Source organism: Gallus gallus, chromosome 19, assembly GCF_016699485.2.
Source record: "Gallus gallus isolate bGalGal1 chromosome 19, bGalGal1.mat.broiler.GRCg7b, whole genome shotgun sequence".
Lineage (NCBI taxonomy): Eukaryota > Metazoa > Chordata > Aves > Galliformes > Phasianidae > Gallus > Gallus gallus.
The window spans coordinates 676578-689870 of NC_052550.1; the positions used below are offsets into that span (position 1 = coordinate 676578).

The 13293-nt window shown below is 48.6% G+C and overlaps 1 protein-coding gene across 2 annotated transcripts; it reads right to left on the reverse strand.

The window, feature by feature from the left end:
* Positions 1–1409: 1409 nt before the first annotated feature.
* MKS1 (Meckel syndrome, type 1) lies at positions 1410–13062 on the reverse strand. Of its 2 annotated transcripts, none has more exons than XM_025142152.3 (17): positions 12784–13062; positions 12081–12258; positions 11662–11817; positions 10553–10650; positions 10222–10350; positions 9820–9924; positions 9299–9407; positions 8530–8586; positions 7564–7606; positions 6987–7049; positions 6162–6232; positions 5303–5372; positions 3927–4034; positions 3289–3422; positions 2637–2719; positions 2461–2558; positions 1410–2007 (listed from the first exon to the last, which is right to left on the reverse strand). In XM_025142152.3, exons 1-17 carry the CDS (start codon positions 12852–12854, stop codon positions 1901–1903), a joined length of 1680 nt encoding a protein of 559 aa, XP_024997920.2. In that variant the 5' UTR covers positions 12855–13062; the 3' UTR covers positions 1410–1900. The 2 variants fall into 2 exon arrangements, with proteins under 2 accessions (XP_024997920.2, XP_415705.5); XM_415705.8 differs by lacking the exon at positions 12784–13062 and adding an exon at positions 12344–12448.
* Between the last annotated feature and the right edge of the window lie 231 nt (positions 13063–13293).

A 13293-nucleotide genomic window follows, 5' to 3' on the forward strand; every position in this document is an offset into this window, starting at 1 on the left:
ACCCTCTGGAAGTTTAAGACAGCAGTTTTGCCAGTCACCCTTCTGGCATCTCCAAGAACAGAGAATTCTACAATTTCGTGGTCGCTCTGCCCAAGACAGTCCCCAACCTTCACATCTCCCACTAGTGCTTCTCTATTAGTGAAGAGCAGGTCTAGCAGGGCACCACCCCTGGTAGGCTCTCATACAGCTGTGTAAGGAAGCTATCTGCCACACGCTCTAGAGACCTCCTGGACTGCTTCCTCTGCACTGTGTTATATTTCCAACATACATCAGGGAAGTTGAAGTCTCCCATGAGAACGAGTGCTGGCGACTGTGCGACTTCTGCAAGCTGCTCGTAGAATGCCTCATCCTTCTCTTCGTCCTGATTAGGCCTATAACAGCCCTCCACCAAGATGTCACCCCCACAGGCCCTCCCCCTGACATGAACCATGAAACACAGATAGAAGGCTGAGCAGACTGAGCAGCTCCATGTTCCCTGAACACTTCTCATCCTGGGCAGTGTGGGTCAGCCCCTGTGAATTGTGACCATACCACCAGGGACCACACAAACCTCAGTTCTGCTATTCCAGAGCTCAGCATTCATAGCCATCATGCCTTATCTGCCACATCACATCACCCAGCATGACTGGAGAGCTGACTCATTCACGAGACATCACCCAGCGCTGGGCCAAGGACACTGCTGTGCTAACAGGCCATGCTATCTCATCCAGGCTGGCAGCTCTTCTGCCAAAAAGGAGGGGTAGCAGGTGAGGTAGGCAAGCAGAAGTCCTCTTATGTAAGAGCGGCAGCATCCATGGTCAAGTTCACCCCTCAATCCTGAGCCCATTTGTGCTGCATCTCCTCAACAGCCATCCCCTGCTAGGGAGGAACACGGGGAGCAAGAGGAGGGAACCAGTTCCTATTTGTGTCCTGCCTGCCAATTCCGGCTTTTCAGATGCACTCAGCCCTGCGTGATCTCAGCCTGAGATTTTTCTTCCTATCACTGTTGGTCTGCAGGTAGCCTCACTCCTGTGAACGTGAGACGGGAACAAAAATAGGGGAATAAAAAAGGTTGAGAAAAGAAGAAGAAAGTGGGTAAAAACTGGTAAACATATGCTTCCCCAGGAAGCAATGCAGTATACTGCAGAGCTGGAGCATGAACCACAGCTCAGATGAAGAGCTTAACAGTTCAAAGTTCAGCTGCTGTGCAAATGTTACAATCTGTTCTCATCTGCAAATCATCCAGCCCAGCTCTTCTATGAACTAAAGAGAATATGTGTTTTCCGTTGTATTCCCAAAGTCCTTCTGCTCATTCTTGCTGACAGAAGAGGCAGAAATTCCACAGACACAAAGAAATACAGAACGTAACCCTTTCTCCAGTCCGGACTCTGTCACACATGATTTTCTCTAAGGAATGAATCACTTTTAAATCACAGGTGGTCAGACACATTTTACTGAAAACTGACCTAGAGCTACAAATGCTGACGACAACTATCAGTAAGTTAACTACTCATTTAATTAAATCTCAAACGACATTCATGCCCTGACCTTCAACATCTCTCTCTTCTTTAAGAAGAAAAGTAAATCTATCAAGTCAAGTAGACTTGAAATTTTTCTAATCACTTACAATTCAGCATTCAAAAAGTTCACGGGTCTCATGTCAGTATTTTAGACTGCTCAGCAGAAACGTGAACAACTGGCTCTATCATTAGGGCCTGGTAACAAAGTGCCTCGAAACAACAGTGTACCTGTGGAAACACGACGATTCTCAGTATGGATGTGCTATAGACTACTGCCCTTGTCCAGACAGAACTGCAAAGGAAGGGCTTCAAAGAGCTTCAGGGCACGGGCACTGGGAGCTTCTATCAGAGAGATGTGGGCTGCTCCCAGGCCAGGGGCAGTGAGGCTGTCAGTCTGTCAGTCAGGGTTCCTGTAGCTGCTGCACACCGGAGGCAGAGGTGCTGATGAGGTCCTGGGGAAGGCTCTCACGGGCCTCCTGCATCCGGCGCCGAGCCCGCTGGAAAGCCTCTGCAACACAGCAGATGACAGCAAGTCAGAATGCATCAGACAGCCACAGGGAACTGGAAGGACTATTCTGTCCAGTGCACATCACCTCTCAGAACAGGATTCTCGCTAAGTACCACCTGGCTGCTGCTGCTCTCTTCACTTCTAAGCACTAATGGATCAGAGACTGACCCTGTGCACCACAGCCACAAGCTGTGTTTGCTGCAAGACTGGGCAGCCCAGCCTAGGCTTTGCCCCCATGGAGTGAGTGGATACTGCTCAGGGCTGATGCCTCCTCAAATTTCCAGCTATGTCAGGTCAGAACATTTAACTTCAGCTTTAACTCAGAGAGAGCTCACAGTGGGGGATAATTCCACACCCAGCAATGGATTCTCCTGAAATATCCTGACCACCCTGTAAAAAGGAGGTAAAAGTTAGCCAAAGGCCCTCCACAAAGAGGAAGACTGAAGGCCCTACCCAAAACACTGTAGACAGAGCTCTGCTGGCTGAAGCCTCCAAGCCGGTCCAGAACACTCTGCATGCGATGCCTCAAGGCACTGGTTTCCAGAAAGGCTCTGCACAGAAGTACAGCTCGAGGTCAGGGCTGAAAGAACACAGCACAAGACAGCTTGTGCTCACTTTGCTGCACTCACTTGGACTGCTGCAGGCAGTAAAGCCGGAACGTGACCTTCCCTGTTGTCTCTGTGCGAAAACCAAAGCGGCTCAGATGCTTTCCCTGCAGAAACAGGACAAGTTAAGAGTACCTACAGCCTGTAACCTATTACAGCAAGCTGACCCCAGCAGAAATGAGTGTGCCCCACCAGGACAAGCACTCCTGCAGGCACAGAATCACTCCTTGCCCTGCTTCAAACAGAAATTGACGTCAGAGAGACAAGCAGAGTTTCAGGCTGTCCTGAGGGCAGGACCTAACCACTAGGAAGATAACAGTGCAGTGCTGGGGGAAGTGCTCGAGCACTGTGTTCAGTTTGGGTGCCAGAATAGGAGAAAGACATCAACCTATTAAAGAGATTCGAACAGAGGACAACAAAGATGGTGAGAGTTCTTCTCTAGGAGCCTTGCTGGGCACAGAACACGCTCCCAGGGGAGCCACTGTGGCATGAAAGCTGCTGGAGTTGGAGAAGCGTTTGGACACAGGACATGCACTTTAGCTGGGTGTAATCCTGTGTAGAGCCAGGAGCTGGACTTGATAATCCTTTGGGCCCCTTCAAACTTGGGATAATCTATGATTCTAAGAGCATAATTCACCATTTCCCAGCAAGAGCAACATCCCACAGCTAAGCCTACCTTGAAGGTTGTTGGTATCCTGGCATAGGTCATGTCCTCCAGCTCAGGAGACCCACCGATGAAAAATCTCCTCATCTCAGCAACTGTACCCAGCTCTACAGGGCGCCAGGTGGGGATGGTGAGCATGTGGAGACCTGAGCCAAGACAACAGGACAATTTAGCAGTACTGCCCAACAGTCCAAAGTCATAGAGGACAATATGGTGGATGGATACCTACTGATGAATACCTACTGATTCCCAGGGTTTTCCACTGAGCAAGCCCCAGCCACACAGCCAGCACTGAAACTATCCCCTTTACTACGTGATGATGTCAGACTAGTTGTGAGCCTGGGATTCCACGTGGGACAGAAAGGGCCTACTGCTATTTTAAAGATGGACATGCAGAGCTTTATCACATACAGTTCCCCAACAGAACCACTGGAAGAGCAAGTACAGTAAAACACAATACTTCTCAACATGACAGAAGGTGCAGAACACATCACATCACTCTGCTTCTTCACAGACAGCAAACTGTTCATTTCAAAAAGCAAAGGTAAAGCCTCCCAGAACTAGGTGCAGCTGTTCCAAAGAGAACCACTCAACTCCCATTTCCCTATACACTTAACATACTGCCCCAAAGATGTTTGTTTTTTTTTTACCTGGAGATGCTGGCAGCACCAAAGAACCATATCCTTCAACACGATATCTCTGCCAGAAATCCAGGGACAGAACCTCAAAGTAGAGAACGGGCCACTGAGGGAGACAGTCTGCAAGGAAAGGGAGCAGATCACACTTTTCTGAATGGTGAAGAGGGAGACTATCACAGAGAAAAAAAATTCCTGAACACTTCAACTCCATCAGCAAGGAGTCCTTTATCTACTTCTCCCAAAATGACAAACCTAGATGTATCCGTGATTATTTTTTCAGGTAAAGATGAACCCTCAGACCTGAGGATGAAAACACATTGCTAAAATGCTAAAAAATTGAGAAAGAAAAAAATCTTTGTTTTGGTGAGTCTCTGAGAATCATCAAACTGATACCTCAGTTGTCTTTGGGTAGGTATGACAATATTCTGCAAACAACTGATGCAAAACAGAGGAGCCTTTTCATCTCTGATCTTTCTCATCACTGTTGGGGAATATTAACTTGGATTGTCCTACAGGACTCCAAGCATTTATTTTTTCCATTGTGAAACAAACTCATCATATTTGTTCTAGGCAGAAAGTTTGTTAGTGTCAGTTCAATGCGTACATTAGATTCAAGTGACAAGACATGCTGCAAAGCTGCCCAGAGTGACTGCAAACCAAAGAGCAGCAGGGCTGGTGAGGACTGAGCAGCAGCAGCAACACAGTGAAGAAGTAGGAAAAGGAAGCAGAGGAGCCCTGCTGAAAATAGAGCAGGAAATTTCCAAGTGACATGGACTATACAAAAATTATACAGGTCACTGAGTGTGTCTACAAACATTAGACTCAGCACAGAGTTTTAGCTATGTACAAAAATGTGCCTGTTTCTTCCAGTGCAGAAAGCCACCCTTCTATGCAGTACGACAGACATGGCAATGCAGACCAACACGCCAGGCATTTTGAGACAGACAAACTAAGATCCAAGTCATTCTGCAAATGAAGAAGCTGACTGTAAGCTGGAAGCAAAGCAATGTAAATGAATACCTACAAACAGCAATGCAGTGCTAGGCAGGGCATAAAACAGCATGTGTGCAGAGGCTGCTCGGTGATGGGGAGTACATTCACTGAATGAACATTTCCCTGAAGTGGTCACAGCACCAAGCCTGCCAGAGTTCAAGAAGCATTTGGACAATGCTCTTAGAACTATGGTATGATTTTTAGGTGGTCCTGTACGGAGTCAGAGGTTGGAATGGATGATCCTTATGGGTCCCTTCCAACTAGAGATATTCTACGATTCTTTGATTCCCTTGTTTACACCTGTCCGTTCTCCTTGGCAAGGGAGCGTCAACGCACTGAGTGGCACGATGCAATCAGGAAAAGTCAGTTTCACATCTCAGAGAAAGGAGACACACCTTCTGATTCGTCCTCTTGGGTGAAAAACATCTCCAAAGTGAAGGGGTAGCAGAAGTAAGCCACGTTATCCTAGGAAAGGAACGGGACAGAGGTCAGATTCCTTGTCAAGAGAGTTCATCGCAGGTACTGCAGGGGGCACAGACTGCAGGGAGAAAAAGATAAAAGACAGAAGTAATGACGTCCAAAGGACCTGCATGCACTCTCACTGCCATGTTAATAGAACAGGCTGTTCTATTATGGAAAAGGAGATGGAAAAAATAATGGAAAAAATAATGGAAAAGGAGAAAGAGTAACACACTTCAAAAGACAGTTCAGCTATTTGCATAACTATTACACACCACCACAGTCTTTACAGAACACCGCAAACAACATTCTTACTAAAATACTGTATGACAACAAATTTTACAGTACAGAAATTAATGCACAGAAACAACACCAGAAAGTTGATAGCATTCAAATGTGGCTGTATCCAAGAGCAGAGCTGGAGAAAGCAACTGAACTACCCAGACAGGAGGAGGGAATCACTCTGAGAAATCAGTTCAGAGACTGTGTGCGCTCCATTCCCAGCCAAGCCAGAACAATGCTCCATTAACTCTGAGCATTAAAGCACACAAAAATCAAAGATCCAAAGGCAATCAGACAACAGGAAGAAAAAAGTGAGGTTACAGAAACTGCTCTGAATTTTAATTTGTACACAGTGACACCGTGAAAGATGTCAAGTACACCCAGAATGAGGCAGATTCCTAATCTCTGCTCTTGGAAGGAGCTGTCATGAGGATAAATGTGTAGTTTGTTATACATTTCAACTCAGAGAATGTCTGTTCAAACTCTGCTCTGCAGGTTTCAAAGTGTCCTTACCCAGCCCACTGTCTTGGTGGCACAGGTCTGAGTCACTCCCGACAGCTGCTGGAATGCAGGGCTTGACCAGTCTGGGATAAGAGAACGTGAACACAGTGATGGATGCTTTGGGTAAGAGGAAGGACTCTCATACCAGAGCTGCTTGAAGGAGAAAGTCAGATCCAGATGTTCAGCACACTGAATTTCCCTATGTGCATTCTGCTCCATCTTGTTCCAGACAATGACTGCTCCCCACATCACCCTGGAATTATGACACCACCAACTCCACCTTACAACAAGAGTACAACCTTATCTAAATGTACTTATTAGCACAAGCAGTATCTCCTCAGGCAAACATCAGGGCACAACCAGAGAGAATCCAGGGCCATTGCTTCAGGGGGGTTAAATACAAAGCAAGATGTGCATGTTAGTGCTGGGAACTTTACCAGCCAAAATTGAAAACAGCACAAAATGTGAAAACACGGTGGTGGGCACTGAAAACAGATAAGGTGGGTGCTGAGACAAAGAAAACATCATGGCTCTTCTCTGCAGCACCGGGAATGAACCTGCAGTAGTTTGCCAGACACCATCATCACTGTCTGAGAAGCCCATGGATCAAACCCAGCCAGATTTGGAAGGGACACAAAGGGAAGATGCTGATGTTCCCCAGCATGTCAGCTTCCTTCAAACCATCGAGTTCTGCACTTCAGCTCTGAAGACCTCTGATTAGATCCCAGCCCCTACACTAACTTTTATCAACTTTTAGCAGAGCTGACCCGATGGATAAACCAAAGCATGCTTTATTCCTTAAACTGTTGTGATATGGCTAGAACCACGAATACTCACGTTTAGGCAGCTCTAGAAAGAAATGAACATAAAGGTTGTCATACTCATAGCCTTGAGCTGAAACTGAGAAGAGAGAATGAATTTCAGTCACTCACTTCCATATAAACTCCTCCAGTATTCACTGAAGACATCCGAGAGAAGCATCCCAAGCAGCCTTGGGGAAAAAGTTACTGCTGGAAGCTGGGAAAGGCCAGGGTCCTTAAAGTAACAGATATGGCCCTCAGAGATGATTCTTTCTCAAGTCTAGCCCTGTCCTCATAAAACTAACAAGACTAGGGAGGTCACATATTTAATTGCTCTCTTTTTAAAGAAGTCTATTAATTTCCCAATCTGTTCCCCTTTATTCCTATCTATATGTCTGCATAGAATGGCTGTAGCATTTGTAACCTCTAACCTGCAACTGCCACAGAACAGGTTAGTGTGCAAGAGCAGGGGAAAAGAGGGAAACAGCAAAGGTTCCTAGAGAAACACCTATTCTGGACCAGGGCATGAATTAGAAATCTCTGGACCCTTCACAGCTTCAGCTGTCCCAGCAGACAGATTTGCCCGTACAGTTACAGCTCACAGCGAGACTCACCTACTTCTCCATTCACAAAAAGCCTCAGTGTACCAGGAAGTGTCTGTAAGAACAAGCAGATAAACAAGAGAAAGAAGAGTGGCTCAGTGACCACTGGTGGAACCTCACAGAGCTCCCTCCTTGCATGGTCTCGCATGGATACTTCACAAACACTTGTACTTGAATGGTTCAGTGCACTTGTTAGGGAGGAATCATCAGTTCTCATGTCATCCTGACATCCCTTCCAGAAGTGACAGTTCTCCCAGACAGAGGCTCCCCACAAAAACTGAATTCCCATTCTGTGGGAGTTCACTGCTCTGTAAATCAGTCTTTGACAGATTTCCACATAGATGTAAAATGCAGCAAGAAGCCAACTGCAGAAATTGTGGAATCATGGTCCCGTTTCTCCTGCAGTGCTACCTGAGAGCATGAAACACACATCCCTCTCCAATGGAAAATCCTACAGATGAACTGACAATCAGTTCTGAATGACAAGAAAGAGTACAACAATTTCCTCACTTTGGCAAACAAGACTTTTTTTCTAAAAAAGATTGCAGCCTGGATAACTCAGTGAGCAGGGAAACTGAGCATGAGTTTGAGGGATGGGGAGAGCTGTTTATATGAACAAATTGATACACAGATGCATTTGACATTCAAGAATTTAACAGCAATCTCTACTCCAAATACATAAACCGTCTTTCCTTAGTAACTTACTACAGCCTAAGGCCTTCAGCCCACGGATGTAGTGCTCAGTATGCCACAGGCCTGACAGCTGCATGTTAGACCTCTGCAGGACCCAATAGCCCTTGAAATCAGTCCCTTTCAAGCCCAATTTGCAGCAGAAGGCCACAAAGTAAAAGCTGCCAGTGCACCCTCAAGAACAAGGAGATCTCTGAGACTGTGGTACAAACGGCAGCCACACTGACCAGAACAGCCTGGGAAGGCAGCGGGGGCACCACGTCCCTGTTGAGCACTGCTGGGACTCACCATCTCAAATTCGGAGCCTACCAGGCTGCTGAGGTACTCCCTGTGCCGACTGTACAGCTGAAAACACAGAACAAGATTAGAAAAAGAGTATTTTTTATTATATATTATTGTTTATATTACTGCAAAAATCGTAACTTAAAAACTGTTTAAACTGCTGATGGGCTGAGCTAACAGCTTTTTTGTTGTTACAGCAGATATAGAGACATGAGAATCGAGCAAAAGAAAAGATGCTAACTGCATAACATGAAACTAGCTTCAGAGAAGACCTCACCAAGCCAAACCTAGCACAAGAAGAAGCTACAATCAGCAAATCATATATGACACAGTGGGAGATCGGTGCAGGTAAATCAGGATTTCCTTACTGACCACAAAAGCAACAGGGAAGCTTACAAATGTAACACTAAAACACACTAAGTGCCTTTATAAACTGCCACAGGTAAAATGACAGTTCAGACAGGTCAAGGCACGAAATGAGATCCAAACAGCTCAAGTAACAATAGGTAACAAGAAATCATTTGATGAGTACACAGGCAGCAACAGGAAGATGAAGGAAAGGGTTTGGCCATCTACCGAAAGTAAGGAGTGAAGCAGTGGGGGAATATTTATTGCAGTTCTTAAACTGCTGGGCATGATGAAACTCACTGCCAGTGACATTCATTTTGCCAGTTTTTGGTGTCTACAGCGCTAGCAACTATGTCTTATGTGAGAGTCTGAGAGCACTCTGTCAAATCAGCACTCGTTAATATAATCAGCGGAGAGCAGTTCTTACATCTCTGAACACACGCTGCTCGCGCTCCTCCTCCTCCTGCTGCACTTGCACAGATGCATTCTCAATGGTGTATTTCCACAACTCTCGCTTCTGTCCACCCAGCTCAATCCTGCAGAACCCAAACCACACAGAGAAAAACTCCCGCATGACACAAGAAAGAGCCCCAGGCAGCAACATCAGCTGTGCCATCCTGAGGCAGCAATCCCCCCAGCAAGGCCTGTGTGGTAACACAAGGGCATTAATTGCCCTCTCCTCTCTGCTAAGTGCCTGCCAGCATCAATGACTCAAATGACACTTTCATCCAGCGCACACACAACCTGTACCCCCAGAGCCCGGCTCCAGAGCCCAACACATCACATGCACAATGACACCGAGCAGCAGGACGAAACAGTCCTGTCTCAGAAACCTCAGGAATAAATCTCAATAATATCCTTCAATTTAAGGGCTAAGCCACTGCCCAAAGGGTGATCAGGAGACAGCAATCTCAGCCCCATGAGTAGCATCAGCCCTGCCCCACTCACCAGTAGGCTCCTTTGCTGCCAGTAAAGTCAGGCTTCACTGTGATCACCCCATTGCTATCCACCTTGATTGTGCAAAGAACATATTCATATTCCCTCTGACCAAGCCTAATGGAAGACATCAAGAAACACAAAGGAAGTCTCAATAGAGCACATACTTACTTGCTCTGGAACGGCAGAGCTGGTAAAGGCACACAGAGGTACAGAAAGGCACAAATACACCCATACTTCCTTACATTAGTTTAAAAAACCTTTTGGAGGGACACATTCAGTAACTCCCAATGAGGTAAGAAGCAGAGAGAAAGAGCAGCTGGAATTCCCTCAACTAAACAGAGAAGCAGGAGATTTCAGTAAAGAGATGGGTTTGCTGCTGGGAAATTAGAATTGCTTCAGGATTTTACTTACTTCCCATAAGGTCCCAAGTCCCCCATGATGTACATAGTCTGAACAGGAGTGTTAATCACATGGTTGTTCTTTATAAATTCTTCTGAGGGCTCCCAGGTGATGATTTTTGACTTGAGAGAACTCGCTTCTCTGTCAGTAACAGAACAGCACAACTCATGGTCAGCAGAACTCACGCCAGCAGCCTGCCATGGCCCCCCCCAGCAAGGAGTCAAACTGCCAGATTCTGAGTCCAGCACAGCTCAAGCCAACAGCTTCCACAGAACAGGCTGCCCTGCAGCGGGAACACCACGAAACCCACATCAGCAAGTTCTGAGCCTCAGTCTGAACTCACAGTGGCTTTCGGTCCTGTCTTCTCCTCCTCACATTGGCCATCCTCTCTGCCAGATATGATGGCATCTCACAGTCTGAGTCAGTTACCTTCTGGCAGTGCTGGAAGAGAGAAACAGAATAGAACTGGCTTAATTACAACCGGACTTTTCTCTCACACGCAACTCTGCTCCTGGAAGCCAGAATAAGTATTTATACATGCAAATGTAAGGAAAAGCTGCTTAAAGACTGCAGATTTCCTTTGCTGCTCTTGTGGCAAAGCACAGCTGAGCTCCACCCTGCAGCTTACCTATAAATGTGATCTTTCCCTCACTAACTTTTGTCCCAACTAGTCTTTGTAGCATGAAAATCGGTTTACTTTGTTGGTATGTGCATATATATATATACACACTAGTTTACATTTTATGTTAATCAGTGGAATTTTACTAGATTTTGGTAGTTCATACAGCATGTGAACTAAAAGATGCTTGCTGATCGCAAGGACCAGAAAGACAGCCCAACCCTTGGGATAAAGACCTTGCTGCTCTGTCACTTCAATGAACAAAGCAGACTTGCAGACAACCAAGATCCTAGAATCCCAGCCCTTCTGACATATCCTTGAAAGCCTGTGCTTCCCAATGGCTGGCATCATAACTATTAAAAGGCTGACTCCAGGAATCACTGCAGTAATATATCAAAAGCTGCTTTGTTAAGTTTCACTCAGCAGTATTATGAGATTAGAGATGAGATAACCACGTGTAACTGCGTATTTGAGAATGCAGAAAACTTGTAAGCAAGCCTGCTTGGGGTGCTCAGTTCCAATTGAGTCTCATGCCCCGTGACTGCACTCTGTGCCCAGAATTCTCACTTCGGTCAGCAATGTGCCAGCTGTGAATTTCTGTAACAACACAACCCTGCAGAGCCAAGTGCCTCCAAGCTGCCCCTGCCCATTGCTCTGCAGAATGAAGACCTCATCCTGTCTGGCACACTGGGCAAAGCTGTGCTACAGAAGCAGTACTGTTCTCCTGCTCCCAGGACACCTGGCACACTTCAGCATGGCCACAAAATGACAGATGTCCCCCTGTGGTGGGCCCGGGGCTGCTGTATGGATGATGCAGAACCACGGGCCGGTACCTCCTCGAGGTTGGTGAACCGGTCGTGATCAGTGTAGGTGAAGATGCGGTGGTTCTTCCGCCCTCCGGCCTTCTCCAGCTTCAGGATCTCCTCGTGGTACTGCCGGTCCAGGGGAGTCTGGCAGGCTGACTCATTTTGGTACAGATCCACCTCAAACTGAAAGCACCACAGGGAGAGTGTAAAAGCCACATTTCTTCAACCCAGTCGGAGCCAGAAAAGTTCACCGAGCCCAGCAAAGGGTCTCTGCGTGCACGGGGCGTTGCTCAGAGTCAGACAGCTCGAGGACAGAATTCGGTTTTGGAGACGCGTTCAGAGAAAAGCAACGACGGGACTGGAGAAGGCCCGGGGGCCGCTCAGCCCGGGGAAGGGCGGCTGCGGGGAGACGGCACCGCCCGGCACGGCCGGCAGCGGGCACCCACCTGGCTGAAGAGCTTCTGCTGCCAGCCCACCTCGGCCCGCTCCTCCTCGGCCGGGGGCCGCCCGGCAGCCCCGTGCGCGGCGCGGGCGCACAACGCCGGCAGCTCTACGCCGCCGCTCGGGGCCGGCGCGGCCTGCGGCGGGAGGGGCCCGGCGGCCGTCACCCGCTGGATGCAGACCCTGCGGGGAAGGAGGGAGGGATCGTGAGAGGGAGCGCGGCCCGGAGCCGGAGCCGGAGCCGGGGCCGGGCGGGCCGGGCGCTCACCGCAGCCGCAGGTTGCGGACGGGGTCCCGGGAGCGGTACACGCCGCCACCCGCCTCGGCGCTCCACAGCGGCTCCGCCATTCCGTCGCCAGGGACGCGGGGCGGCAGCAGCGCCCCCTGGCGGCCGCGGGGAGCGGAGCGCGGCCGGGCACAGCGCCGCGCACTGCGCGCACAGCGGTACGGCTGCGCGGCGCTTCTGCGCTTCGGACGCGGCTGCTGCGGCGCGGGGAGCTGCGCTGCCGGCGTTGGCGCGGCCGGCAGGATGGGACGTCAGGGGGGTGGGGAAGTATGGGGAGAACGCAGCCCTTACACTCATTTAGTGTAAAGGGAAAAAATAAAAGGAAAAAAGAAGTGCCGCAATACCCAAAGTTCTGCTGCAGTGGGGTGGGACTTCGGAGGCTGCAGCAGATCCAGAAAAACAACACAATATCTCTCACTCACAATTGCTGATGCTCCACACGCTGAATTTCTGCACGCAGCTCAGCTCCCGGAAGGTGTAAAACTGCCCTCATATAAAAATAACGCTGTAATTAAAGGAACTTCCCTTAAAAAGGCGGGGGAAGCAGTGGCGGCAGTGTCTTTTCTAACTTAGCCGCCTTTAAAGAAGCGGAACAACGATGTTCTGAATGGGAAAAGGGACTTCTACCTCAAGTCCGACCAGTTAAGCAAGATGAGGAAATCAGGCCGTGCCAATGGGGGCTCATCTCATCTGCTGGGAGTGACCCCGAGGGGGGGCGGCTCCTTTGGGATTGGTCGCAGAAAAACCCGCTGTTAGGAAATGGTGCGCATCCCCAGCGGGAGCTGCCGGCGTGCTGAACGGAAAGGCAGTGCGCGTGGATGGGTGCCTCTGCTGCAGCACCGCCTCTTACGGCAGTGGGGGGAAAATGTCGTGTTGTGTTCTGCCTGGCAAACGGGTGGTGGCAAACTGACCCGATGCCATCGGTGCTCTGC

Coding starts and splice junctions, on each gene's coding strand:
- MKS1 (XM_415705.8), bottom strand. CDS start 12,423: ATGGCGGAGCCGCTGTGGAGCGCCGAGGCGGGTGGCGGCGTGTACCGC. Junction 11,818..12,080: donor AGCAGAAGCTCTTCAGCCAG/GTGGGTGCCCGC, acceptor TGGTGCTTTCAG/TTTGAGGTGGATCTGTACCA. Junction 7,050..7,563: donor TTTTGTGAATGGAGAAGTAG/GTGAGTCTCGCT, acceptor CTCTCTTCTCAG/TTTCAGCTCAAGGCTATGAG.